Here is a 27792-nt window from a genome sequence, read left to right as displayed (position 1 = left end):
CACACACACACACACACACGCGCGCGCGCGCACCCACACACACGCGCATACACACACACACACACGCACGCACGCACGCACGCAGGCACGCACACAGAGACGAAATGATCGGAGACATTCTTACAATTTATCGGTTTATTTTTTTCGTGGAAAATTTATTGACTGTTTCCCTATTCTATTATTCAAATATTTTCGTACACGTTGTGAATACATAATGCGGTACAAGCGCTAGATCGGTACGCGCTTTAACTTTGCGCTTTATGCGAGAACGGCGGCTCGATACAGAACACACGACCGATTCTAGACTGAGAATGTATGTACATAAATTAGGTTTTTCTGAGAACGTTATCTACGCGATTTGGTCTTTGCTTACATGCGTTGTTTCCAGCCTGTTAAGCTCAGATTTTCTATAAAGAAACAAGCATTAGATAGTGTCGAGTTACGTCACTAAACATTTCTAGAACTGAAGATGCCATGCTGTTGGGCGCTTAATTTTTCGTCGCGATGCGGACAACCTTACGTTTATACGTATGTATGTATTGTTACGCCGGTAAGGGTAAAGCCATCTATCGCCGAATAGACGAACTAATATCGAAGTATCCAGTAGCATCTAGAACGCTCGAGAACTACAACGCCATCTATTTTCAGATAGCGGAAACACAATACTCGGAATGTGTGGAATATTCTCGATAATTCTAGGATGTGATATCGGCTGTAAAAGCGTTGCAGAGGTGGCACGCAGTCAGTTAATAATCGGAACTACTCGAAGCGAAACAGCGAACGAACCACCTGAAGCGAAGCGGAAGAAGCGAATTGAGAGTTTTAAAGTGTTTGTTGAGTGTTTTAAGTGTTCTAAGTGTTGAATACAGATTTTAGTTGTACTTTGGTGGAACATTTATTTATCCCGAACCTCAGCGCGTAACAGTATAAAAGTCATGTAACGTTATTTTTCATATAATCGGTTAATCGGCTCCGCACGAGTTGTTGCCGGTGACAGCTGACAAATCACAGTGGATCCAAGATACGCGACGCGGCGGCGCCAATATCTAGTATTTATTTATTTTTTCTGATGCTGCTGACTTCTTCGCGCTTAGGAGTTTTTGTTATATATTTTTATGTTGCGTCACTATTAAGTAAGCTTGTAACAGCTAACGAGGCCTGAACATGAGGCGCTTTGATCGAGGTAACGACTTAGGAATTAATGCTGACATTGACGTGTCAATGAGAAAATTTACTTTAGACTATAGTCTAAGATCCCGATATAAAACGACCTTCACCGAGATGTTTATTTGATGAAACGTATTTTATATTCTTATATCTTATATTTCTTTCAATAAAAAAAAGTTTATGTTTAAGTTGATTATCGATAAAGTTGATTATTGAAAACACGAATAAAACAACATTTTCTGAAATAAATCGTAGCTAGATCGATTTATCGCCCCCGAAATCCCCTGTATACTAAATTTTATGAAAATCGTTGGAGCCGTTTCCGAGATTCTGATTATAACTAGTCAGGTCATAAGTATTGTCACACAGTAAAAACTTTTCTTTTGGAATGCTGGCCACAAAAAAGTTTATTGAATTCGAATTTCGAATTGTTCATGAGAATAAAAACGTATACTTTTAGAATTTTACTCATTTTTAAATATGGAGTCGACGCTTAAAGAAGACCGTGTTGCAGTTATTGCGTTGCATCGTTGCGGTTACGCGCCAATTCAAATTTTTAACATACTGAAAAATTTGAATATAACCAAAAGATTCGTTTATCGTACCATCAAACGATACAATGAAGACTCTAGTGTAGATGACAGGTCAAGAAGTGGTCGCCCGCGGTCTGTTAGGACTCCAGCAGTGATAAAAGCTGTGAAGGCGCGAATTCAAAGAAATCCCAAACGTAAGCAGAAACTGTTGGCCCTTCAGATGGGGTTAAGCAGAACCACGGTGAAAAGGGTGTTAAATGAAGACTTAGGGCTTCGGGCATATCGAATAAAAACAGGACATCGTTTGAATGCTCGTCTAATGGACCTGAGACTGAAAAGATGCCGCGCTTTGTTGAAGCGGTACGCGGGAAAAAACTATCGGGAAATTCTTTTTTCGGATGAAAAATTTTTTACCGTAGAAGAGAGCTACAACAAACAAAATGATAAGGTGTACGCACACAGTAGTGAAGAAGCGAGCAACCGTATTCCGCGTGTCCAACGAGGTCATTTTCCATCCTCGCTCATGGTATGGTTGGGAGTTTCTTATTGGGGCTTAACAGAGGTACATTTTTGTGAGAAAGGTGTAAAAACGAATGCAGTTGTGTATCAAAATACAATCCTGACGAACCTTGTGGAACCTTTTTCTCATACCATGTTCAATAACAGGCACTGGGTATTGCAACAAGATTCGGCGCCAGCTCATAGAGCGAAGAGCACACAAGACTGGCTGGCGGCGAGTGAAATCGACTTCATCTGGCACGAAGACTGGCCCTCCTCCAGTCCAGATTTGAATCCGTTAGATTACAAGATATGGCAACACTTGGAGGAAAAGGCGTGCTCAAAGCCTCATCCCAATTTGGAGTCACTCAAGACATCCTCGATTAAGGCAGCCGCCGATATTGACATGGATCTCGTTCGTGCTGCGTTAGACGACTGGCCGCGCAGATTGAAGGCCTGTATTCAAAATCACGGAGGTCATTTTGAATAAACTTTAGTGTCATAAGAATCTATGTTTTGTTAAGTTCATTTTGGTATATGAATGGTTACATAATGAATAAAATTGTTTCAATTATTTTACATTAAACATGTGACAGAATTTATGACCTGACTAGGTATATATATTTATATACAAGAATTGCTCGTTTAAAGATATAAGATTAAAGAAACTGCATGCTGTTCTATCTTCGAATATAAAGAAAATATACGGAAGTTATTAGCGTGTATAATCGAGTTTTCCAGTTGCAATACGTATGGATGTATTTCGTATAATGTTCCAGTAAACTTTCTCATGTTGAATGTTCTACGTTATTTTTCAATTCGATTATCTAACTTCATCTACCCGCTGTGATCTCGAGTGCTATTCCCGTTAATCTTGTTTGCTGACCTGTGCTGGATGCTCTATTGGTGACACTACATATTATGTATTGGCCGTATGTTTCTGTGAGGGATGGGGGGATTGGTTTTTTTTTTAATTGCTTAAATGGGTGGACGATCTCCCAACTCACCTGGTGTTAAGTGGTTACTGGAGCCCATAGACATCAACAACGTAAATGCGCCACCTACCTTGAGATCTAAGTTCTATCACCCATCCACCCACATATGCGAAATATATATATATCTCTCTTTTGGCAAGCCGTCATGAGTTCCGTAACAAATACAATTGTAGCTTCGACCTCGTGTCTAATAAGGCTGATGTAATGTCTACATGCTCCGATGAGGTTCTGCAGCCGGTTCTCCTCTGTCTAACCGTAGCAATAAATTCAAAACATAGCTATTATTGACTTACCACTAAAGATGTCCGTCCTAAGCCGATTAGAAATCTGCATGATATATTCATTGATAAACCTATAGGTGCGTACATATACGTATGCGTATTTTAACAAGAAACCTTTTTAAGCTATTGCATAGATTTTATCGCGGGCCTTGAGCGCGGCTTGAGGGCGGAATCGTGAAATTCCGTAACGAAAAAAACCTTCCACCCCTCACTACGCCCACTATGTAGCTCGCGTTCAACACATTCACTCGTTGCGCTTGTGTAGTGCTTGAAGTAAGAAGTCTAAACACCGATTTACAATACGATGTACTATCAAAATATGTGATATAATTTCGTGGGTAACATAACGATAGCGCGATTCAGCTTTTGCGTCAAGCGCCATCTATCGGCGACGAACGGAATTGTAAAATAGAAAATTATATCACATTACAATGCGTTGGGCGTGCCATTTTCTATCGCTTAGTCGAAGAATTTTATTACTACTCCTACTACTCATTCAGTGATTGGAGTGGCATTAAAAATAAACTAGCTAAACCGTTGATTCGAGGGGAATGAGAGTTAGAACTAGCATCGAAAGGCGTGTCTCTATCCCATGTAGCGCCCTCTAGTGAGTGCGCGGTCAAAATGGAATACTCACAATGTAGGAAGCAGATTCATTGAAAGTTAGCCCACTAAGTTTCTCGCCGGATCTTATTTTATTGTTGTTTTAATATTAAATTATTATTGTCGATTTATAATTGCATAAGTTGATAAAAAATGCTATGCAATAGCTTTACCGCGGCAGTCTCCGAGTGCCACACGTCTTTTTTTTATATTACGATGACATACCCATCAATTATTGTACAGAATGATACAATACGATTCATATTTTTTAACTTAATACACACACCTCTATAATATGTTATTACTAAAACACGAATTACTTTTATTATACATTAATATAGCTAACAAATATAATAATAAAAAACCAAAGCATATATCGACAGGTAAAAGGCTAGGAAAGCTATTTAATGTTTAAAATTTGGAAAAAATATCAAAACAAAAAAAAAACAGCAGCTATCGTATAGAGTAAACTTAATTGAAGTTCAATTCAAAAAAATCGGACTGTTGACGCTAATACTAAGTAAAACGTATCTTTAATTACACAGATAAATGTCGCGTATTAAGCAAAATCAATTACTGGTGGTAGGACGTCTTGTTAGTCCGCACGGATAGGTACCACCGCCCTGCCTATTTCTGCCGTGAAGCAGTAATGTGTTTCGGTTTGAAGGGTAGGGCAGCCGTTGTAACTATATTGAGACCTTAGAACTTATATCTCTAGGTGGGTGGCAGATTTACGTTGTAGATGTCTATGGGCTCCAGTAACCACTTAACACCAGGTGGGCTGTGAGCTCGTCCATTCATTTACGCAATAATAATAAAAAATATAGCGAGAAAGGCTGTTTGGTATAAGTGACTTTTTGACATTTGTGTATGCGCCACCGATCTTGAGATACCAGTTCCAAGGTCTCAGTATAGTTACAACGGCTACCCCACCCTTCAAACCGAAACGCATTATTGCTTCACGGCAGAAATAGGCAGGGTGGTGGTACCTACCCGTGCGGACTCACAAGAGGTCCTACCACCATTCATTACGCAATTTATAATTTTGCGGGTTTGATTTTTATTACACGATGTTATTCCGTTCACCGTGGAAGTCAATCATGAACATTTGTTATCATATGTTTACGATGCGTACTTAAGCAAGAGTACCGAAGCAAACAACATCAGTTTTGTTGTTGAAGCATCTCATGTAGACCTCCCAGCTGCCGAGCGAGCCCCGGGCTCCTTGCTCGGGCTTGAACTGAAGTTAGAAGCAGGCGACAGTTCATTAAAACTTTCCGTCGCTGACGACAAATCACGTAGTACATTTCTTCTCGGTACCGAACTGGGATTTTAATTCTCTTTCCTAGAATGTTGGGTCGAATATACTTAATATTATTTTGAATTTGAAAACGACTTTTTTCAAATTCAACTGAACTGAAGCTTACTGTATGAATTCCGACACGTATTTTAATATACTAGTGTCAATTTCATTGAAATAACGGCCCGCGGAATCTTCAAACCCGAACTCATGAATATATTGCTGCAGAAATATGTTAAAGGCTGATACCAATCCGTACGGGTTCACAGCCTGTCATCCACCACTACTGAGATGTTGAAATGCATAGTAATATGTCAAAGTTGCCGTTCTGTGAAGCCATCGTAACAAAATATGATAGTGCCGAATGTTTATTTCGTAAAGTAGACGACGAGCGTCCGGATTCGCATGAATAAAACATGTATCTCGCCGGAGCTAAGCCTTTGAGCGGTAATTAGACCTTCGTAATTATACAAAACAGAGCTCCCTCTGAGAACAGAGAAATATACTTACGTAACGCTTACGTGAACGCCTTGCTCGTAGTGTTTCGTAATTTTCGGCGATGTGGTTTGAATTTAAACCAAAACCACTAAAGTATTTTCTTTGGCTTTCCAAAGTCATACAAAATACTTTTGAATATTTTAATATTATGTAAAAAAATTTGGAACGAAGTTCCTTATGGGACGATGCGGAGGGGTATCTTAACCGGGAAAAAACGTCCGTAACGTAAGATTTTTATTATTTATGTATATTCTTAGTATGATGGCTATACAGTGTCTAATGTATAGTCTACGTGATGACGGTTATTATTATTATTCATATAAATAGCTGTTTCGTTGTATATTATTATTAATATTTGTAAAGTAGTTTTTTATTATTTTTATCAATAAAAAAATCATAATAAAAAAAGTATACCTGAATAATTATTTTCTTTATACCTCGAATAGAACTTAAAATTAATATTTTTATAATAAGGAACTTCGTTCCTATCCGGTGTCCCACGACACCACATGCCGAAGAATAAGCCGTCCTCTACGACGTGAAACGAAATTTGAAGTCATCTAGATGAACAAACAGACATACATAGAGATGAACATCTGTAGCGGTATGATATACGTGTTATTGTACTGTTTTTGTAGTCACAGAATGCCCCTCCACGTCACACGCAGAACTCGTTCGTTCCTACCTGACTGAGTTTTGTCTAGTGTTTAATGTTCTAACTTCATGTTTATCCTTTCATCATACGAACCGTTGTAGCTAAACTTTGTATGTGTTTATTCGTCTGTTAATTGTTGGTAATTAATGTTTGGTTTCATTGCGTATAATAATGTTAGTCATTAGTTGAAATATGAATGGTGTAACTATTAGTAGATAGTAGTAATTGAAACAGTAAATTGGCTCAAAAGTTACATTCTTTGTCTTTCGTAGGGCATGTTTAGTTCAGCCGAATTACTATCACCACTCTGCGTGCTTATGCCGCGAAGTAGTTATGCCCTTCGTCAGCCCAACATATGGGCCGAAGACCACTTCTGGTTCACAGTGAACAAACCGCGGCTACTTTAGTTAGGTTTTCTTTTGTTTGTGTATTAGAAACAAATGAAGACACATCCAGACTCCATCAATACTGACTTCGGTCGGGATTTGTGCCGAGACCCGGGTATAGGCGGCAAGGTCCCCAAAAGCCGGTCAAAGATGGCGGTAGATAATGTAAATGCCGCCCACGTGACTTCGATGTCTCCATTGCAGTACATCAACTAGATATCCTCTCTATCAAACGAGGACAGAACACCGTCAAATTGAAAATATATATTTAGCTAAAGTAATATGCCTTTTGTTTCGCAATGGATTTTTACATGAACCGTACTCTTCGCTGTTTCAAAAAAAAAAAAAAACAGACACATTAACACACACCGCATTATCCCTTCAGGGTATAAAGTTACACACAACTCGTTACCTCGGACAGGTCTCGTTAAATGAAAACAAAAGCTCGCGTATAATAGAAAAGCTCCACAATGAACGAGGAGACTTCGCGCTACTGATAATTCTTTGAACTTTACGTATTGTATGAATCTCAATTAATTAATAAACTTTTAAAGATTGAAACTTCGATCGTGTTATTTAAAGCCTTGCACAAAGGTTATTCTTGTTTAAGTCTTTTTCCCCGATCGGCCAAGAACTATCGGTACTATTATCGTTAGGACAATGAACCAAAGGATCCCAGTACGATACTAGGCTGGAGTTCTTGTCTCGTATGTGTTTACGATACCACGACTTAAAATCAAATCTTCTAACACGAGGTCGCTGAACCTTGAACCCTACATAAGCTCCTGACCACGAAAATTATGAATGACCCCTAAAATTTTAATATGTCTTAATTGTAGAATAAACACGATATTAAGTCTTGAAAGTCTTTTTTCAAATCGTGATTAATGTTCATGTAATAATGATGAATATTTGTAGTTTGTCGAATTGCAATGTAGTCTAGTGAATACTAAGGGCATATTATTACACAATCCTTGATTGGTTCCTTACCGTTTAAAATTCTTCATTTAAACATTATATTTAATGAACATTATGTTACCTCCCTTTTGATGTGCCTTTTTAATTTTCGTAATAATGATTCTTAAAATAAAATACAGTGAGACTTTAATTTCATTGTTCTATTCTACGTTTTATGTAATGAACAAAAATGAAGATGTGTCGTCGACTAACTTAGTAGCAGAGTTAGCCGATCGATCCGAAAATATAAGCCCGCTCATCTTCTGCATTCCATCTCAATTATCTGGTAATAACGTAACGTAATATAACGTTATTCCCAACAATTTTATTTTCTTTTCGAGTCATATGACGTTGCACAATCACTACATGGTATAAAACAAAGTCGCTTTCTCTGTCCCTATATCCCTACGTATGTTTAAATCTTTAAAACTACGCAACGGATTTTGATGCGGTTTTTTTAATAGATAGAGTGATTGAAGAGGAAGGTTTATATGTATAATAACATCCATTAAATAGTGGAGAAATCAATAATAAATTACAGTTTCCGAAGCGAAACGAGGGCGGGTAGCTAGTATGACATAAATTCAATTCGTTTACGTAACTACGACGTAGCTTCTCTCGTAGCTCTCGGCTACGATGCTACGGTACTAGGAATATCCACGTAGCATGAAATTGTTGATTTAATGTATTTTGTTTATTAACTTTCTTAAGATTGGGCGAATTTTTTTTTCTATTAAACTAAATTGAAAAGGAAATTTTTAACGATATTTGTTTTACATTACTCCCTTTGAAGGCTTTCGAGTTTACTTACTACATTGTCAGTATCAGAAACGGTTTTTCTCATATAACTGACAAGGTAACCATGAAAAGTTAATCATGCTCTCGTAGCCTAAAGCTCAGTTCGATATTCACTAGCTCGGTCGCTCGTTCACAATGGTCTCTACTGTTAACAATTCATAAACGAACACCGACTGCCTCTGTTTGCCTCCCTCGAGAACTAACGCTGCGGAAAATGCATCGCCTTTGTGAAATACAAACCGGGAACTAGATGGCGACATTCCAGTGCAGATCCGATTCACTGGAAGACTTTAATGACCCTTTGTTTTATGGTGGGGTATTGTAGAATAACATTTTAAAACAAATGCCGCCATCCACCTTGAGATATAAGTTCTAAGGTCTCAATAAAGTGACAACGGCTGCCCCACTCTACAAACCGAAACGTATTACTGCTTCACAGCTGAAATAGGCAGGGTGGTGGTACCTACCCGCGCGGACTCACAAGACGTCCGTTCACCAGTAATTACGCAAATTATAATTTTGCAGGTTTGATTTTTATTACACGATGTTATTCCTTCACCGTGGAAGTCAATCGTGAACATTTGTTAAGTACGTATTTTATTGGAAAAATTAATACCTGCCGGCGAGATTCGAACACCGGTGCTATCACTAAAGTACGAATGCAGTGGACGTCTTTTAGGCCACGACGATTTCATAATTAAGGCTCGAAGGCTCTGTTTGATCACTGTGTGCTCATAGTCTCACGACTGTGCAATACCAGGAACCTGTGTTGTTATATGTCTGCGTTCATATCACACGCTCCCACACAACTTGCACCCGTCATAGTTAGAGCTGCCGCAATCAAATCTTGCTTAGATGAGTTCTTTGCCTATACTAGGCTGGACTAAAAGTATCGGGAATGGAATATTTCCACTGTTCCTGTCATATTAAAATATTTTAATTGAAAACTCCTTGGTTTTAAAAATCGAATACCATTTATTTATTTAAAAAAAGATTCTCGGTCTTGTCACGAGGTTTTGTCAAACTTGTTTAGTCGTTGAGAAAATGGAATTAACTCGAGAAAATTCAAGAGCGATGATTTATTACGACTTTCGAAGTGGTTTAACACAAAAACAGTGTGTTGACCGGATGATTTCTGCATTTGGTGATGAAGCCCCATCCAAAACCACAATTTATCGCTGGTTTGCTGAGTTTCAACGTGGACGTGTCAAGCTCAGTGATGATCCCCGTCAAGGTCGTCCAAAAACTGCAGTCACCCAAGAAAACGTTGATGCTGTGCGTAAGCTGATTGAGGAAGATCGACATGTGACATACCGCGAAATTCAGGCAACTTTAGACATTGGCATGAGTCAAATACAAATAATCTTGCATGAACAATTAGGCGTAAAAAAGTTGTTTTCCCGATGAATACCGCATTCGCTCTGTGAAGAGCAAAAAGCGGCTCGCGTTACTTGGTGCGTCAGAACTCTCGAAAGATTCCACGCAGGATCCTCAAATGCTGTATACAACATTGTATCAGGTGACGAATCCTGGATATACGCGTACGAACCCGAAACAAAAAACCAGTCACGAGTTTGGGTGTTCGAAAATGAGTTAAAGCCAACAAAAATTGTTCGTTCACGGAGTGTTGCAAAAAAAAATGGTGGCCACGTTTGTCTCCAAAACCGGCCATGTTATGACTATTCCTCTTGAGGGACAAAGAACGGTTAATGCAGAATGGTATGCTAGTATTTGTTTGCCACAGGTCGTTTCTGAACTCCGTAAAAAGAACTGTAACCGCCGCATCATCCTCCATCACGACAATGCGAGTTCTCACACCGCGCACAGAACAAAAGAGTTTTTAGAGCAAGAAAACATAGAATTATTAGACCATCCGCCGTACAGCCCCGACCTAAGCCCTAATGATTTCTATACTTTCCCTAAAATAAAGAATAAATTGCGTGGACAGAGATTTTCATCACCTGAAGAAGCTGTGGACGCCTACAAAACGGGCATTTTGGAGACCGCAACTTCCGAATGGAATGGTTGCTGCAATGATTGGTTCCATCGTATGGAAAAATGTGTCAAATTTCGCGGAGAATACTTCGAAAAGCAATAAATACATTTTTAAATAGTAATGTTGTGTCACTTCGTTAATTCCCGAAATTTTCAGTGCCCCCTCGTATGGGACTAACGGATTACAGAAGTCCATTGACATGACAAAACTACAATTAAGACTCAAGTTGTATGTTGCTAAATATCAAGTAGCCGTGAGCGCTTCCTCCCGTACTCGTGAAAAACAAACAACTACGTTGGATTTTTTGGCAGCTTTGTAATTACTTTATGTAGATTTTATTCATTCGTTTCTCGTTGTACACGTATGTATAATGCCTTGTATACAATATCGAAGGAAGTCGCTCGTGATCAAACATTTACAGCACGGATATAGCTTGTAAAGCGACACGCGCATTCCTACTTGGGAGTAAATTGGGACTTTTTGAAATGTTCGAACTTAAATTTTGTTGTTTTCGTTTTGTTGTTTTGAATTGAAGTTTGATATTGAAACTTTTATCGTTGATAAAAAGTTATATAATTGCTTTACAACTATGTAGTAGACAGCGGCTTGGCTCTGTCCCTGGCATTGCTAAAGTCCGTGGGCGACGGTAACCACTCACCATCAGGTGTTCGCAGTATGCTCGTCTGCCTACAAGGGCAATAAAAAAATTTAAAAAATGCGCTGAAGATATCGGTTGTATTTTATTTGTAGGTAATTTAAAATGAAAACTATAATTATTTTGTTCCAATTATCCGGTAATGTATCTCGCCGTCTCGAAATACTTTTAAAAACCTTTCAAGCATATTGTTAAATTATCGATCAAGTGCCTTTTAAGTTGATAAGTCAATGAACAATGTAGTTTTTTCAGTAGATTCATTTGCAATTTGAATAAACTTGGGCTCAATGAGCTTTCTTTAACAGCCAAGCTACGCAGCTTTTGTGACACAAATAGGAAATTTGGTGGTTCTGATCAAGGTGGATTTGCGACGTGATTTACTGCTAGTCCAGTAGTCATTTGGATTCTTCCAATTAGTCCAACTAGAAGTCATGTAAACTGTACCCTAGCAGCTTGATTTTTAACTTCGGAATTCAAATTCCTATGTCTCCTATTGCCCTTTAAATCGCTCTGAATCTCTGAATCTGATCTTGCTATATCACATTTTGATTAAGTTCGTAGCGGGCTCCAGAACAAATTACCTCAGGAACCACATCGTTCCAGAGCTTCTTCCTATGGTCCACACTGTGAATTCTATGAACATACATTTTTACTGGTGGTAGGACCTCTTGTGAGTCCGCACGGGTAGGTACCACCACCCTGCCTATTTCTGCCGTGAAGCAGTAATGCGTTTCGGTTTGAAGGGTGGGGCAGCCGTTATAACTATACTTGAGACCTTACAACTTATATCTCAAGGTGGGTGGCGCATTTAGTTTAGGTGGCGTTGTAGATGTCTATGGGCTCCAGTAACCACTTAACATCAGGTGGGCTGTGAGCTCTTCCACTCACCTTAGCAATAAAAAAAAAAATACGCGGTGGTCTATCGTCTAACCGGTGTTGATCACTTGACATAATCAAATCTATTTCTGTTTCAGGGCATATTCCGTCTGGCCTGCGAGCACGTGTTGCGCACGATGCGTCGTGGCCGCGAAACCCTATTGACGTTGTTGGAAGCGTTCGTGTACGACCCGCTGGTCGAATGGGGCGGCAGCAGCGGAGGGAAGCGACGCCGCACGCAGAGAGACGTTAAATCGGCTTTGGACATGATGGCGGTGAGAGCACAAGAATTGCAACATAGTCTGGCCCAAGTCACGTGAGTATTGTTTAAAAGTATCTTGCTTGCCAGTTGAGACACGTCTGGGCGCCTGATACGATATCCAGTCATTCGAAGTAGACTATATCTTGGTTCGTTCGTAGGTTCGTTCGTTCGTTATTACTGGTGGTAGGACCGCTTGTGAGTCCGCACGGGTAGGTACCACCACCTCGCCTATTTCTGCCGTGAAGCAGTAATGCGTTTCGGTTTGAAGGGTGGGACAGCCGTTGTAACTATACTTGAGACCTTAGAACTTATATCTCAAGGTGGGTGGCGCATTTACGTTGTAGATGTCTATGGGCTCCAGTAACCACTTAACACCGGGTTGGCTGTGAGATCGTCCACCAATCTAAGCAATTAAAAAAAAAGGTGACATTTCTTTCCGTAATAATTTTGTATTCATCGATGTTCATGAATGACTTTAAGGATCCATAATATAGTGTATAGTGTAAATAAAACCCGCATAACTTATTTACATATTTGCATAATTGACTTGAGAACGCGTTGCGAGCTCGCACGATACGTTCGGTACCATAATTCTGTTCTTTTTTGGCGCGTGTAGTTCATTTTTACACGCTTTATATTAGCTTCACTTGTATGTATGTTTATAATTGACTCCTTTAAACGCGATTTTGACCCACTTTAAACGGCCAGATTTTATTCAAACTTTGTAGATTTATCGAGGACCGATGACAATATACTAATTTGATAAGATTATTCCATTATTAAATTTGCAAAAAAAAAGCTAAAAAATGAAAAATAAATAATAGTTTAAAAAAACTAAAAAACACGCTTTATATAAAATTCAACTAAAAAATAGAAAATAAATTTTAATAAATTTAAATTGAAAATAGTGTAAAAATACATATTTTATTTTAAAACAAGCGTGGGGTGCATGGTGTTATTAGTTATGAATATTTTTCTGACAGATATGAGTAGAAGAATTATTATTTCAATAATATCTTAAAAAGCTATTATTTATTTTTCTTTTATTTTTAAGTAGATGAGCTGTCGGTACAATCCACTCAATGGTGAGTGGTTACCGTTACTCATAGACGTAAAATATGCCAGGGGTAAAGTTAAGACGCACCCTGTAATATTATTTGACCTCACATTGGAGGTGTGTGGCTGCACTCCCAATATGTTATATTATATTTATGGGGTTTGGTAATCATCACTTAGTACTAGTTAGACAATGAGTTTCCAGGCATAAAAAGTATGAAAATATGCGATAATCTATATATATAAAAATGAATTGCTATTCGTTAGTCTCGCTAAAACTCGAGAACGGCTGAACCGATTTGGCTAATTTTGGTCTTGAATTATTTGTGGAGGTCCAGAGAAGGTTTAAAACTAGATAAATATGAAAATTCTCCCCCACTGCTGGGGTGCTCTCCCCCACGCATTTCATACTGCATATCAATGACATGCTATCTATTGATGGCATGCATTGCTATGCGGATGATGGCACGGGGGATGCGCGATATATCGGCCATCAGAGTCTCTCTCGAAGCGTTGTACACGAGAGGCGATTAAAACTTGTGTCTGAAGTGGAGAACTCTCTGGGGCGGGTCTCCAAGTGGGGTGAACTGAATTCAGTTCAGTTCAACCCATTGAAGACACAGGTTTGCGCGTTCACTGCGAAGAAGGACCCTTTTGTCATGGCGCCGGAATTTCAAGGAGTATCCCTGCAGCTTTCCGCGAGTATAGGGATTCTGGGGGTCGATATTTCGAGGGATGTCCAGTTTCGAAGTCATTTGGAAGGTAAAGCCAAATTGGCCTCTAAAATGTTGGGAGTTCTCAACAGAGCGAAGCGGTTTTTCACGCCTGGACGGAGACTTGCGCTTTATAAAGCGCAGGTCCGACCTCGCGTGGAGTACTGCTCTCACCTCTGGGCCGGGGCTCCCAAATACCAGCTACTTCCATTTGACTCCATACAGAAACGGGCTGTTCGGATGGTCGATAATCCTGCTCTCGCGGATCGCTTGGAACCTCTGGGTCTACGGAGGGACTTCGGTTCTCTCTGTGTTTTATACCGTATCGTCCATGGGGAATGCTCTGAGGAATTATTCGAGATGATTCCCTCATCTCCTTTTTATCATCGCAACTCCCGCCATCGGAGTAGAGTTCATCAATATTATCTGGAACCGCTGCGTTCATCGACAGTGCGTTTCCAAAGATCTTTTTTGCCACGTACCATCCGGCTTTGGAATGAACTCCCCTCCACGGTGTTTTCCGAGCGCTATGACATGTCCTTCTTCAAACGAGGCTTGCGGAGAGTACTTTATGGTAGGCAGCGGCTTGGCTCTGCCCCTGGCATTGCTGACGTCCATGAGCGACGGTGACCACTTACCATCAGGTGGGCCGTATGCTCGTCTGCCTACAAAGGCAATAAAAAAAAAACCTTTTGTATGTTTTAAATTTATATAATACAACATTTTGGGTCTTTTATTTATCGATTTAGGCACTACGAAGTCTGCAGGGTCAGCTAGTTTGTTAATAAATATTCCCCGAACAATTTTCTAGATATATGTGTATTTACACGCTTGGTTACAACGAACTCGTAAAGATAACGTACACGGATTTATTGGCACCGTGTTAAACTATACGACACTGAAAAGTGTGTTCGTTTAATTTTATTATCTAGTCTACGATTCGTGCAGTATATTAGACAAAGGAAATCCCCGTTCTTTTTTTTTTTGAGAATTATTTTGAGCATTTTTCTAATGCTAAAGCATGTTAAGTTTAGGAACTCGTGGGTTGGCACTGAATCAATGGTCGAATAGGCGCTATCAATACATATAATCAGCATCAATATACGGTATATTCGTGTCTCTACATTGAAGAAAATAATAATAATTATAAAAGGTAACTAAATAAATATACATAATAGAACGTCAATCGCGTATTTTTTTATCTATTTGTCTGTTTGTTTTCCTGAACAAATCTCCGGAACTATAATAGGGATTACAGGTATATTAGAGATGAATTCGGACCAGAACATACGCTACGTTTCACTAAAATCGGATGACACAAAAAAGCTATCATCATTTAAGATTGTTAGAATTTACTTTCAAAGTGTTTGACGTTAGAAGTAGAAAAATATGATTATGTACGAGAGTAACTCGGTTTGTCTGTTATGTTTTCACTTCCAAGTCACCAGCTTTGACGAAATTCGTTCTAAAAATAATTTGAATCCTTGGGAAGAACATAAGCTACCTAGCGTTCCACTTCTGAGCACGTATTTCCACTCGTTAGCTATAAAGTGCAGTCTGTGCAAGCAAAACTGTGGGCATCCACATCGAAGTGCTTCATTAGTTTTAATAAACATTTAACAATATGCTTCACTGGTCTACCTGTTTGACAAAAAAATGAACTGGTCATCTTTTGTTGAGTGCCTGCCAAACTCGTTAAGAACACTTTGAACATTGTTTGCAGAGTTCTATGTTTGAAGATCCTAAATTTAAGATTACATTGTGATATTAAAATTTGTACTTAATTATAAAAATATATATTTAAATATTGCTATCACTTTTCTAATTGCTATTGATTGGCAAAATAATCTATAGTCCAGATGCCCGAGCTTATAGACAGCTTAACTGAACATATGAAGTCCAAGTCTAAGTCAGTTGCATTGACGGCTGTCCTACCCTTCAAACGACTCACTATTTTTCATTCGAAATAATACACCAGCCATGCTTCGCATTCGTGTAATTGTAAATAATTAATGACACATGACACTAACAAATAATTGTCAGACACGAAATCGATTCTATCGCTCCATTCATTCAATAGAATATACAATTTAATGATTATGATCATGAAAATAAATAATTGACTAAGGGAATTATGGATTTTAGTAAATCTAAGTACATATAATTTCTATAGTTCTAAAATTGTATTGTTGCAGAGAACAATTTCTGGCCATCCTGCCTGGTATCATTGAAAGCGCTGACAAGTGGCAAAAAGAACATGAAGAACTGGTTGAAGTCGAGGCGAGACTCCAAGATTGCCACCAACAAATGGCACTAATCAAAGAAATAGAAGCATATGGACCTAATCTGAACAACCATCCATTGCACGCAATCTCGCAAAAGTACTCTTCATACAAACAAGCTAAGAATGCTGTTGAAGATTCCAAAAAAGCGTTAGTCAAAATACTGAATGATTTTGACACACAGATCGAAAGTTTCTCAGCGACTTCCGAACTTCTTAATGGTCCACAATTGATGGCTTGGGTGCAAGAGTTTTCTGCTCCGAACGAAGAAGAAGACACGCCGATCTTTGAACACATTAAAGATTTTCTAACAAATGCAGGTCAAAGCTCCATGATCACTCAATGCGAACAAGCCGAAAAAGAATTTTATCAATCTTTAAAACAGACCCAGTGCATCATTAGAGCTTGTCTGGAACTTTTGTCACAATACGTAGCTGTCTCTCAATATTTTCCACAGAGCCAAACGGAATACCATCGCATAGTTATGTTCCGGAAGTTCCTTGCTGCTGCTCTAGACAGCAAATCGCCCGAGGTTTGCCGAGAGGTTGCCAGTCAAGTCAACGCCATCATCAATGCGGAGAACAACAAAGGCGATCCGCAACAAATTATTGCCTATAATTATCGCTTGGAAACCATCAGTGCTAAAGCGAACGCAAACTTGGCTAAGTGTGTTGAGAAGTTGCAACTAGAAGGTGGACCAGAAGCCATGGCTGTTGCCCAAGAAGCTTACAGAGAGGCAAAGGCGAGCATCGGCAACTGGGTCAGGTCTGAAGAAGGAGCCGCAACCGCTTTAGAATGTGCTGTTATCAGCATGCTGTGTCATTTAAATCGAAGATATCTGATGCTTGAGAGCGGTGCCCAAAGTGCTGGTGATTGTCTCGTGGACTTAACGTCGAGAGAAGGAGAGTGGTTCCTAGATGATATGAGCGCTTTGTCGACCCAAGCTGTGGAGCTTTTATCGCTGCTGCCGTTGCAGTCTGCTTCAGTAGAAGACGCTGCTTTACCAGTGGCAGTGGAGTGTGTACGGAATGTGAATTACCTGCTAGCTGATTTGGTCCAACTAAATTACAATTTCAGCACGATCATACTTCCTGAAGCGTTAAAGAAGATACATTCTGAAGAACCGTCTGTCCTACTAATGATAAATGAACTGAATGTGGTCATAATGAATTCTACTGTGCCTTTGAACGAGTTATTGGCCCAGCTTGAAGTGCATCTTAGATACTTGGTCATGGATATGGAGGTAATAATACAATACAAACGGTTTTATCGGTTCACGAATTAATTCCACTATGTAGGAATAATGTTGTGTCATAATAATCAAAAAATAAAACATATCATTGGGTTAATTACTGATAGTAGGGGTCTTATTTTTTTTTTCCATGGATGTGTGGACGAGCTCACAGCTCACCTGGTATTAAGTGGTTACCGGAGCTCATAGACATGTACAACGTAAATGCCGCCCACCACCTAGAGATATGAGTTCTAAGGTCTCAGTATAGTTACAACGGCTGTCCCACCCTTCAAACCGAAACGCATTACGGCTTCACGGCAGAAATAGGTAGGGTGGTGGTACCTACCCGTGCGCACTCACAAGAGGTCCTACCACCAGTATTACTATGAGCTCGCAAGGGTTGGTTCTACTGCCTATTTCTTCCGCGAATCAGTCCTATATTCCAGTTTGACGGATATGACAGCCGTTGTAATATAAAGACCTCGAATTCACTACGTAAAGTGAAAAATTTGCACACATACTAGGGTCTTTGTAGACTCCGAAATCCGTTCAATATAAAGTGAGTTAAAAATGTAAAACATTCACATGTCTCCAACGTCAGTTGCAGGTTTTTCATTGCTGCACATAGGCGTGACCCCCAGTGTCACCATAACACAGCATTAGAGGTAATTCTTAGTACATTGTTTTGCAGTCTCCAGCAAGCAGCGCTCAAGTTGTAGCGGCAGAACTGCGTGCTCGTTATGAAGCACTGCTTTCTGCCCCGACTTCTGATGTGGAGGGACAGTCTTCAGGACGAATGCTGCTTATGGGTTTCAACGGTCTATTCGCTGCTGTAGAATTGAGAGGAAGGGAACTGGCCGACCACTTGGCAATACCTATACCTCCAGCTTGGAGGAAGATTGATCATATCAGCGAATCTATGCACATGTCTGTAAGTGTAGTTTGTTTGTTTGTTTATTTATATTTCTGGGCCATCAATGTTAAATAAAGGGTTTTTCATTAAAAAATTATTAAGATTTAGTTCTCGAACTTTACACCATACAAACGCCACATTTATTTATTTTAAAGGGTATTCGATGACATTATGTATGAAATATATAAATTTTTCCAAATGGCTGCCGCGAGTCCGCTGTAGGTAATGTAATTTTGTATGATATCTTCGCGTAAATGAAGCTAAATTTCACGAAGAGCACGAGCTATGTTGGCTTTCAGGGTGCTTTGTGGTGCTGTATAGACTAGAGCTTTAACGTAGCCCAGACGTAAAACGTTCCCGTACAGAAAGTAGTTAAGCGGTGTTGAGTCACCCGACCTCAGTGGCCAGTTGATGTCGCCACCATCCGAGATGACGAAGCCTTCGAATTCCAATAAATTTTATGTTTCCCGTGCTGTATGGCAAGGGGCACCATATTAGGAACCAACCATCCTGTTGGAACCACATGCTTGTGAGATCCATACCATCTATCCTAGGCCACAAAAAGTATCTTATCATCGTCCGATATCGGTCGCCATTGACAGTGAGCGCGGCCCCTTGCGCGTCTTCGAAGAAATAAGGGCCGATCATACCGCTGGACAAGCGTGTAGCGTTCCATGCTGAAATTTCACGATTAAATATGTGTTCATGCCAAATTTGACAGCTATTGCTTTACCAAGATGGGCGCTATGAGCTGTCAACGTTCGAGCATCCCTAATGAAAAACCCTATATATTAAGAATTAGGAATTGTTTTATAGTTTCGCTGCTATTTACCCAGTAAAAGTAAAAATCGTGGAAAGAACCCGTCTAATATTATTGTTTATAGGAAATTATGATTACAGCACGTTTATGTGATCTACATAGCTCCTAAATTGCCAAATTGTTTTTTCATAAATAATATTTCATCCGATGCATGTACTCTATACATGTTCTGTATCTCACAACAAAGACCTCAAATACATTTATTTGTCCCTGTAGGCGACCCTCCAAAGCCCCGTGATGCGGTCGGTCTTGGAGGACATATTCCTGGTGCGCCGCATCCAGACCATCGCGGAAGTGTTCGCCATGTGCACGCAGATGGCGTGCGCCTTCAAGGGCACCGGACCCTTGAGTGTTTATGATGACGCAGCGCTGTGCAAGCCCGTCAGACGGTGAGACTCAACTATTTGGAATTGATTAATTCGTGTAATTACCGGTGGAAGGGCGTTGATCTGCGCAACTCGATATACCCTGAAAAAAGAGCAGAAACAGTCGCTGTAAATAAATTATATTTTAAATACGCCTTGTATCTAAAGCGAAATATATTTGTTCGTATTGTAGTGTCTATGTGCTCTGCAACCATGTGTCGTGGCTCCTGTGCCAACTCGCACCCACAAAGTAACCCTCGAACTTTCCAGCTTCACAGCGGAGTACGTATCGCGCTGTACGCTGGGCGTGGGCTCACGAGCTCTGGCGGCCGCGCTCTGTCTCCTGCTGCATCGGCACGGAGTCGACATTGCTGCCGAAGTGGAACAGAAGGAAATTGGTAAGTTTTCTTCGTTCTGAAACGGGGTCTGCTATACAAATGCTCTAGACAACAGAAGCAGTAAGCGCGGGTGTGTCGCCGCAGGTGCGTCGTGGAGCGTGTCGCTGGAGTCGTTGTGCGAGAAGGCGACGGGCGGGGAGCGCGGGGCGGCGCTCGTGCGCGACGTGCAGGCCGCTCGTGCCGCGCTCTGTGCCGCCGCCGCCGTGCTGCGCGCGCACGCACGGGCGCTCACCACCTCGCACCACGCGGCCCGCGCGCACCTTGCGCACCTGCATTTACACCACGAGGTGACCACAGCATTCATCTTATATACTTTAACGTAACAGAAAATAAACTTAATCTGCTAATTCGTAACATAATTTCAAGAATCTAACACTTTTTAATCGGCATTGTAAAGCGTACAAAAGTTGCTGAAGCAGTTTAATTCGAAATGTGCTAAGTATGCTGTTCTATGCCCGCAAGTTTATTCCCTTTACTCGTTCACACCACCTTTCTATTCATGGCGGCTGCAATATTTTACATTACAGATTACTAAGAAATATCAAATTACCAAAACTATATAATTAAAACAACTTTTACGGATTAATCCCGTTTTTTATGAATCATATTCAGTTGGCACAATGACAGTCTAATATAACACTGCTCACGAACATCAGAGAAAAATACCACAACGATATTTGGATCAGTCAATGAAGATTACTTTCCGGTGATGTCGATTCCATCGTCGGTGACTACTGTCATAAGATTGTAATGATGAGACGACGCTCGCGCAGACCGTCGGCGGGCACCGCGACCTGTGCGCGCTGCTGGCGCGGCGCTCGCGGGAGCTGTCCGCGGGCCTCGAGCGGCTCACCGCCGCCGCCGCCAAGATGAAGTCTCTGCTAAACTCGGCACACCAGAGGTACGCTACATCACCCATACTCCTATTATATGTTAAATTATTGATTAGTAATAAACGAAAACAAATAAAATATGTAGTATCAAAACAATTGCCAAATATAACAATATGTTCATCGCCTGAAAAAAGTTTAAAGTTTTAATAAATAACCGGATTAGAGTAAAATGGGGCGCCGGCGCCAACCCGTCGCTGTCGAGCATCGTGTCGCGGCTGGAGCAGGCCGGCGCCGCCGCAGACACACGGGCCGCGCGAGCCCTATCCGCCGCCGCCGCGCTCACCGCGCCCGCCCGCTGCGCCGCTCGCGCCCGCCTGCGACCGCCGCGACACGCGCGCACCCTCGCCGCCGCCCTGCACCACTGGGAGAAGGTACACCCCCCGCCCCGCCCCCGCCTGTACCAGACAATAAACAAGACTGAGTAAAATATAATAATATTCAAGTCAATTGCATACGTGGTTATTTCAAATCCAGCTCGAAGGATCAAAAATTAGAGCACTATCACTAAGCGTCGATAAATTAACAATGCGTTTAACTCTAGTAACTGAATTATTTGGTAGACGTATTGAATGAACGACCACTAAGCATGACGTCAACACGATAACTCACCGTTATAACCGTGTCCGTTTGCCTTCACCAGGCGTGCACCCTAGCGCAGAAGTACGCCCTGGATGTGTCGCCGGTGGAAGAGGCCCTCATGGAGATGTTGCACCCTGAAGGGAATATAGATACACAATGGGTACGGTAGTTAATTCGTTTTGTACATTATTTGAGTGCATTTGTCAAAAAATTGGTCTCATAAACAAACGATCTAAATACTTTAAAAATACAATCCTCAGGTCGAGAACGTGTCGGCGCTGCTCCGCGAGATGATAGCGCAGCTGGTGGCAGATGTCGCCGCCCGCCAGGTGAGGAGGGAGAGGTGTTCTAAAAGTATTTCAACTAGGTCCGGGACTCGCGAAAACTTAAGCAGTACTACGCACCGGGCTCACTACATTATGCCACGGCCGTTTCGTAAATACGGTTACAGATCGATTTGCCATTAATTGCTTGTACGGGCTTAGTACGTTTTTGTTTCATTATTCCACTAAATAGCGTTTTAGGAAATTAATTTAACTTAAAAATCGTGAACTAAGATTAGTCACGAACTCATCATCATCAATTTTTCATTCCTTTCATTTTCATCTCTCAATTTTTGATACTTAAAACTAAGATATTTACAGCAATAAAAAAATTATGCGAGTATTTTTATATCCTTTAAATTTTGAGGTTTGTCTACATACGGAATAAGTTATCGTATAGGTTATATTATGTTCTATAATAGATTTTATTGGCTATGCATTGTTGTCTAAAAGTTACCGTCAGGCTTTGTAGCTAGAGTGTTACGTGTTTCCGAAGTCGAAATAATAATTAGTTATTAACAATTCGCAAATGGAAAACAATATCCATTGGTTAAGTTAAGAATGAATATTGATTAATAATTACAACATGCGCGTCGCAGGAGCGCGCGGCGAGCGCGGGTACCAGCGTGCGGGAGAGCGTGCGGGGTGCGGGCTCGGCGGGCGCGGCCTGGCGTGACGTCACGGCCGCCGCGGCGCCGCATCTGCTGGTGCTGCAGCCGGCGCTGCAGGTGCGCTATTTCTTCTAATGTTATTCCAAAATAAATTATTTCATTTTTATATTCTTAAATATTTAACTATAATTTTAATGTTAACATTCTTGTGGATGACAGGTCGTTTCCGCTGGTATTATAATATAAGTGGTTACTTTCGCTCTCTGACACGATGTCAGAATCAAAACCGATCGCTGCAAGCCACCAAGAAATATTTCCAATCTTTAATTTTTTCTTTTTAATTTGTTATATTCTAATATATGATACTTTGACAAGCCAGAGAAGGTACAGGCATGGTTTAGATAGTGACGTCACCCCGTCCCCAGGGCAACAACCCCGCGCAGGAGTACCTGAGCATGGAGCGCGAGTTGGCGCGCGAACTGACGGCGCTGACGGCGGGTGCGGCGGGGAGCGGTGCGGCGGGGGGCGCGGCGGCGGGTGACGTGTCCCGCGGCGCGCGGCGCGTGCGCGAGCTGCTGCCGGCGCTGGCGCACACGCTACTGCAGTAGGCGCCGCTCGTTAGCTCGGTGACGTAGCATCGCGGCCCGAGCCGGTCCACACTAAGCCCGTGTCGTTGTCCGCAGTGTCCACGAGAACTGGCCGACGGAGCAGGGCGGCCGCAAGCTGACGAGACAGGCCGCCATCACCTCCAACAACAAGCACGGTCAGTTCATATACTATACACACCCCCTGTCTTGCTCTCTAATATTACGATCGGTTATTTAAAGCAGAACTATAGTAGAATTATTTTGTCCGTGCAGTTTGGGTCATAAAACATAGCCCGGGTAGGCTAGGCGGTGAGCATGTTGCGCGGGCGCAACGCCATTATCGATAAAAACAAATGAGTCATCGAAGGCAGGTACACGGCGCGGCGGGGTGGTATACGAAGGGCGGTGAGACATTGTTATGTTATGAGTCATTTGTACTTACCTGCAAATTATAGTACATTATGTCGAAGAGAAATGTGATTTTATGCATTCGTTCTCTGAATTTCTTTAGTGACACAATGGCTACTCCTTTGTTTTGTATCAAAACGGCAGAATTTATTCAAAATAATATTTGCACGTGTTATTATCAACAATGTGTTAAAAAATGTCACTGAAATAAGAATAGATCCCGAAAAGTTACAAAGTGTTAATTTCTGCCGTTCTCGTTGACTTGCTGCGGCGATATGTGGTGTAAGTGTTCGATTAGTGATTTTTTCTTTCATTTTTATCACTAACCCACAAAATAACAAAACTAAATACACTATCGATAACGCTTATCGACAACAATAATGCGCATTACTGCCCGTCCATAAGGCTCGTGAGTGGAAGAGAGCGGAATTCTCGCTTCACCGCTCCGATTTTTTATGACCCAAACTGCCCGGACAAAATAATTCTACTATAGTGATTGCTCTCCCGTGATACTTTTATTAGAACTTAAAGCTACAAACATTCGGATATAGTTACGTCAGGCGAGCGCATCACTGGGAAGTTTTCAATTGTTCGAAAGTTCGGTCTTAGTCACTCCGGGTCGCCATATCAAACAGCATCTTTTGTCGTTACAACAAAAGCGAAATTTAATAACATTCGCCGTAATAAAGTTGATAATTAGTAGAACTTTTTCAGCCTTATGTAGTAAGTACCTGGTAAGATTGTTGCATTTTTGTCGTATTCATAATTTGAAATGAATTAATTGAACGAATTCACTATTGTCTATCTCGTCCTGTCACGTTGAATTCAATGAACGACCTAACGGTACTTTTGTTGTGTAAACTCAGGGTTGTCATTGAACAATTAAAACACTTTTATTGCCTTAGCAGGCAGACGAGCATACGGCCCACCTGATGTTGAATGGTTACCGTCGCCCACGGACTTCAGCAATGCCACGGGCATAGCCGAGCCGCTGCCTACCGTTAATAAATTAGTTTTTGAATGTAACTCCGTGTTGCAACCCTGCGTGTGCCCGCAGCGTGCGAGAGCGCGGTGGGCGCCAGCGTGTGGCGCCGGGTGCGTCTCAAGCTGGAGGGGAGGCCGCAGCCGCACGAGCTGGTGAGGACACACGCCAACGGACGTTCTACTCTACTCTTTATTATCACTGATTTTGGCAATCTTAATCTAAATATCTTTTTACATTATGTAGATTCCCATTAATTCAATACAAACCTAAAAACTAATATTCTCTCAAGGTTCCATCAAATATCATAAAGACCATTCAAGTGAGCATGGCAGCCGGTCAAGATGTGTTTAACTCATCATCATTATCCTGCCCTTCTCTCAGTCACCTGGGGTCGGCGCAACATGTTTTCTCCTTCCATACTCTTCTATCATATGCCATTTCTTCGCTCACTCCCCTCTTACCCATATCGTCTTTCACGCAATCCATCCATTTCTTCTTAGGTCTACTTCTTCCTCTATATCCTTCCACATTCATAGTTAACATTTTCTTACTAACCTCATTTTCATTTCGTCTCATCACATGTCCATACCATCCCAAATGCGCACTTCTCAGCTTCTCTGTCACAGGTGCCACTTTCAGACTTCCTCTAACATATTCATTCCGTATTCTATCCATTCTCGTTACTCCACACATCCATCGCAACATTCGCATCTCTGCTGCATGCAATCGCCTTTCATCCTTTCATCAAGATGTGTTTAACTAAGACTATATATTTAAACCGCAGGTGGACCACCTGATATCTGAGGCCACCAGCGCGGAAAACCTGTGCCTGATGTACGAAGGCTGGATGGCCTGGGTGTGATCCGCAGACGACTGGCTCTCGCACTGAGCACACTCCTGGTCCCGCTTCTGGGCGCGCCCCCCCGCCCGCAGTGGGGGGCGCAGGGGGGCGCTTGGCGACCTAGCCTTCAATCATTACTTGTACTCGGACGGCTCCGGACGGCCGCGAGCCGACTCGCGACTAATGGAAATAAACAAAACGTTCGACGTCGGGTCGATGATACGGCCGATGTCGTCACTCGGAGAATGACAAGCGCCGGACGCGCTGCGGACCCCGGGCCCTCGTGCCGCACGGGACTCGGGCCCGGCACGGTCTTGGGATATCGACTTCACATATGCGAACTTTCTTCAGTAATATTAAATATACACGCAAACGTAACCTGGCGCATGACGTCATATGTGGGTGCACAAAGCGACGAAATACTTACGTCGACGTCACTCGCCGACCCCGCCAGACGCCGCCGAGTTTCTTGCTGGTTCTTCTCGGCGAGCCTCGTTCCGAACCAGCGGTAGTGTCCTCGCGTCTGCGGCCTGTTCGATCGTCGAGCTCAATTAAATAAAAAGCTTGAAGTTCGTAAAGTAGGAGCAGGCCGCATCGTCTACCATTACTCGTGTAGGTATCATTAGTGTAGTCCAGCTCAGTCCTGGTCCCCCGAGCGCGTCGCTACAGTAGTTGTTCAATACAATCGGTATCGGGGAACGGGTCTAAGTGTAGTATATGTTATAATACGTTATCACAATATGTATGGCTTGCTGTCCTCCCTCCAGCGGGGGCGCGTAATGTTTGTGATGACGAATGCATTTCTAACGTCCAGCCCCTAATGCTGTGCCCGTAATATTCCTTTGTTAACATTTCTCGTTCCTAGTGAGCTACGTTACGACCACATCCCACAAACTTTACCACTTCACACATAAAGTACAATGCTGATCTTAAAATGTAACGGAAAACAAATTCTGTGATAAAATGTTTAATGTTAATTTTCCGAAAATGGAATTAACGCGCAACCTGTAATTTCGATCGAATAGTCACGTAATCCTTATTGCTGTTTTTTTTTAATAAAGTTATTTTTATTTTGTTAATTTATTACTCTCGCAATAAAATCTGTCTGTGTACAATATGTCCGCTAACAACGTACGCTGTAGAGTGTTCTCTCTCATACATGCTGTACAACCTCCGTTTCTTATTGTATTTGTAATTTATATGGGAACTGATAAGATTATTGGTAACTATGTGATATCTACAATCAGAATGTAATTTCAGAAACCCTTCTACTAAAACATCACAATTTTTTTATTTTCAGAAACAATCTTTAATGCTACTATAACTGTCAATGTTTTAATATTTCCAAATGATTCAAGATTTATATTTTTTAAACAAATTATTTTTATGAAAAGTTAGTCTAAATGCATTCGTCTGCTATGTGAATGAATGTGTCGCTTAATTATATAATATTATTAAACGGTGTACGCTATGTATTTATGGTTGTTTTATTTAAACAAATATGGGGATTTCCTTCCTTCCTTAACCCTTTGCAGTTCTAAGACTAATGTAGGACTAAAGTATAATTATGTCCAATACATGTACGTGTAAAGTATCCAATACATGTAAAGTACATGTTGTGGACACTGTACCTCAAATATTTCATCTTTTATCTCATCTGTTGAGGCTCCAAGTGCGAGTACGTGTGCCTCAACAAAAAAAAACCGAATTCAAAAATGGCGGTAAAAACCTAAAACATGGTGCCGCTGCTAATAACGAAAATTTGTGATTATTGTTGATAAAGCTGCGTAGATAAGTAAATTTTGAATGTGAAAAATCAAAAGTGCATCAATGAGCTTCGGAGTGAGTCAAAACAACAAGTACCTAAATGATATAATATTTTCAACTTCGGAATTAGGTTACCTAAACTTGGTATCGGAAAAGGTTTTTTTTGAAATCGGGACAGTATTTTCAATGAGTACCAAAGATAATAAAGTAAATTGTGAATCTCCGGTTTAATTCTGCTGAGCAATATGAATGTGGTGCAACTGTGCCACTACAGATCTAAGCACGTCTGACCATTCAGGATGAACAATATACAAGAACACGGACTGCCTTGTGGGTAAAACTAATACATATTATCAAGTTATTTGTAATGAAAATTAATGAAGAATCGTTGTAGTTTGGATCATTGGTCTGAATGCTAAGTACTTGTCAATTGCTTATGTATGCTCAAAGGAACCAAGTATAGATATAGCGAGAAAAGATTTTTCTTCGTAATTTTTCGAAAAAGTTCGTTTTTATCGTACTCTCTCAAATAGCTTCAGTACCCATCCTAGAGCTGT

General features: G+C 41.1%; 1 protein-coding gene across 2 annotated transcripts in view; it reads left to right on the top strand.

The window, feature by feature from the left end:
- nonC (serine/threonine-protein kinase Smg1) overlaps window positions 1–26943 on the top strand; it is a 141122-nt gene extending 114179 nt beyond the window's left edge. Inside the window, exons 2-16 of one of the 2 annotated variants that reach the window (XM_089730818.1) lie at window positions 12297–12514; window positions 16425–17754; window positions 18437–18676; window positions 19695–19867; window positions 20114–20241; window positions 20326–20528; window positions 21015–21142; window positions 21298–21505; window positions 21775–21873; window positions 21974–22042; window positions 22636–22764; window positions 23073–23251; window positions 23331–23410; window positions 24700–24779; window positions 25412–26943. In XM_089730818.1, coding sequence (XP_089586944.1) covers window positions 12297–12514; window positions 16425–17754; window positions 18437–18676; window positions 19695–19867; window positions 20114–20241; window positions 20326–20528; window positions 21015–21142; window positions 21298–21505; window positions 21775–21873; window positions 21974–22042; window positions 22636–22764; window positions 23073–23251; window positions 23331–23410; window positions 24700–24779; window positions 25412–25489 — 3342 coding nt within the window. In that variant the 3' untranslated portion in view covers window positions 25490–26943. Of the gene's footprint in view, window positions 1–12296; window positions 12515–16424; window positions 17755–18421; window positions 18677–19694; window positions 19868–20113; window positions 20242–20325; window positions 20529–21014; window positions 21143–21297; window positions 21506–21774; window positions 21874–21973; window positions 22043–22635; window positions 22765–23072; window positions 23252–23330; window positions 23411–24699; window positions 24780–25411 lie in introns of both variants that reach the window. The other variant, XM_089730817.1, reaches the window with a different exon arrangement.
- Window positions 26944–27792: the final 849 nt, after the last annotated feature.

This window comes from Bombyx mandarina, chromosome 11 (assembly GCF_030267445.1).
Source record: "Bombyx mandarina strain Sakado chromosome 11, ASM3026744v2".
NCBI lineage: Eukaryota > Metazoa > Arthropoda > Insecta > Lepidoptera > Bombycidae > Bombyx > Bombyx mandarina.
This window is presented reverse-complemented; position numbering and strand designations above follow the sequence as displayed.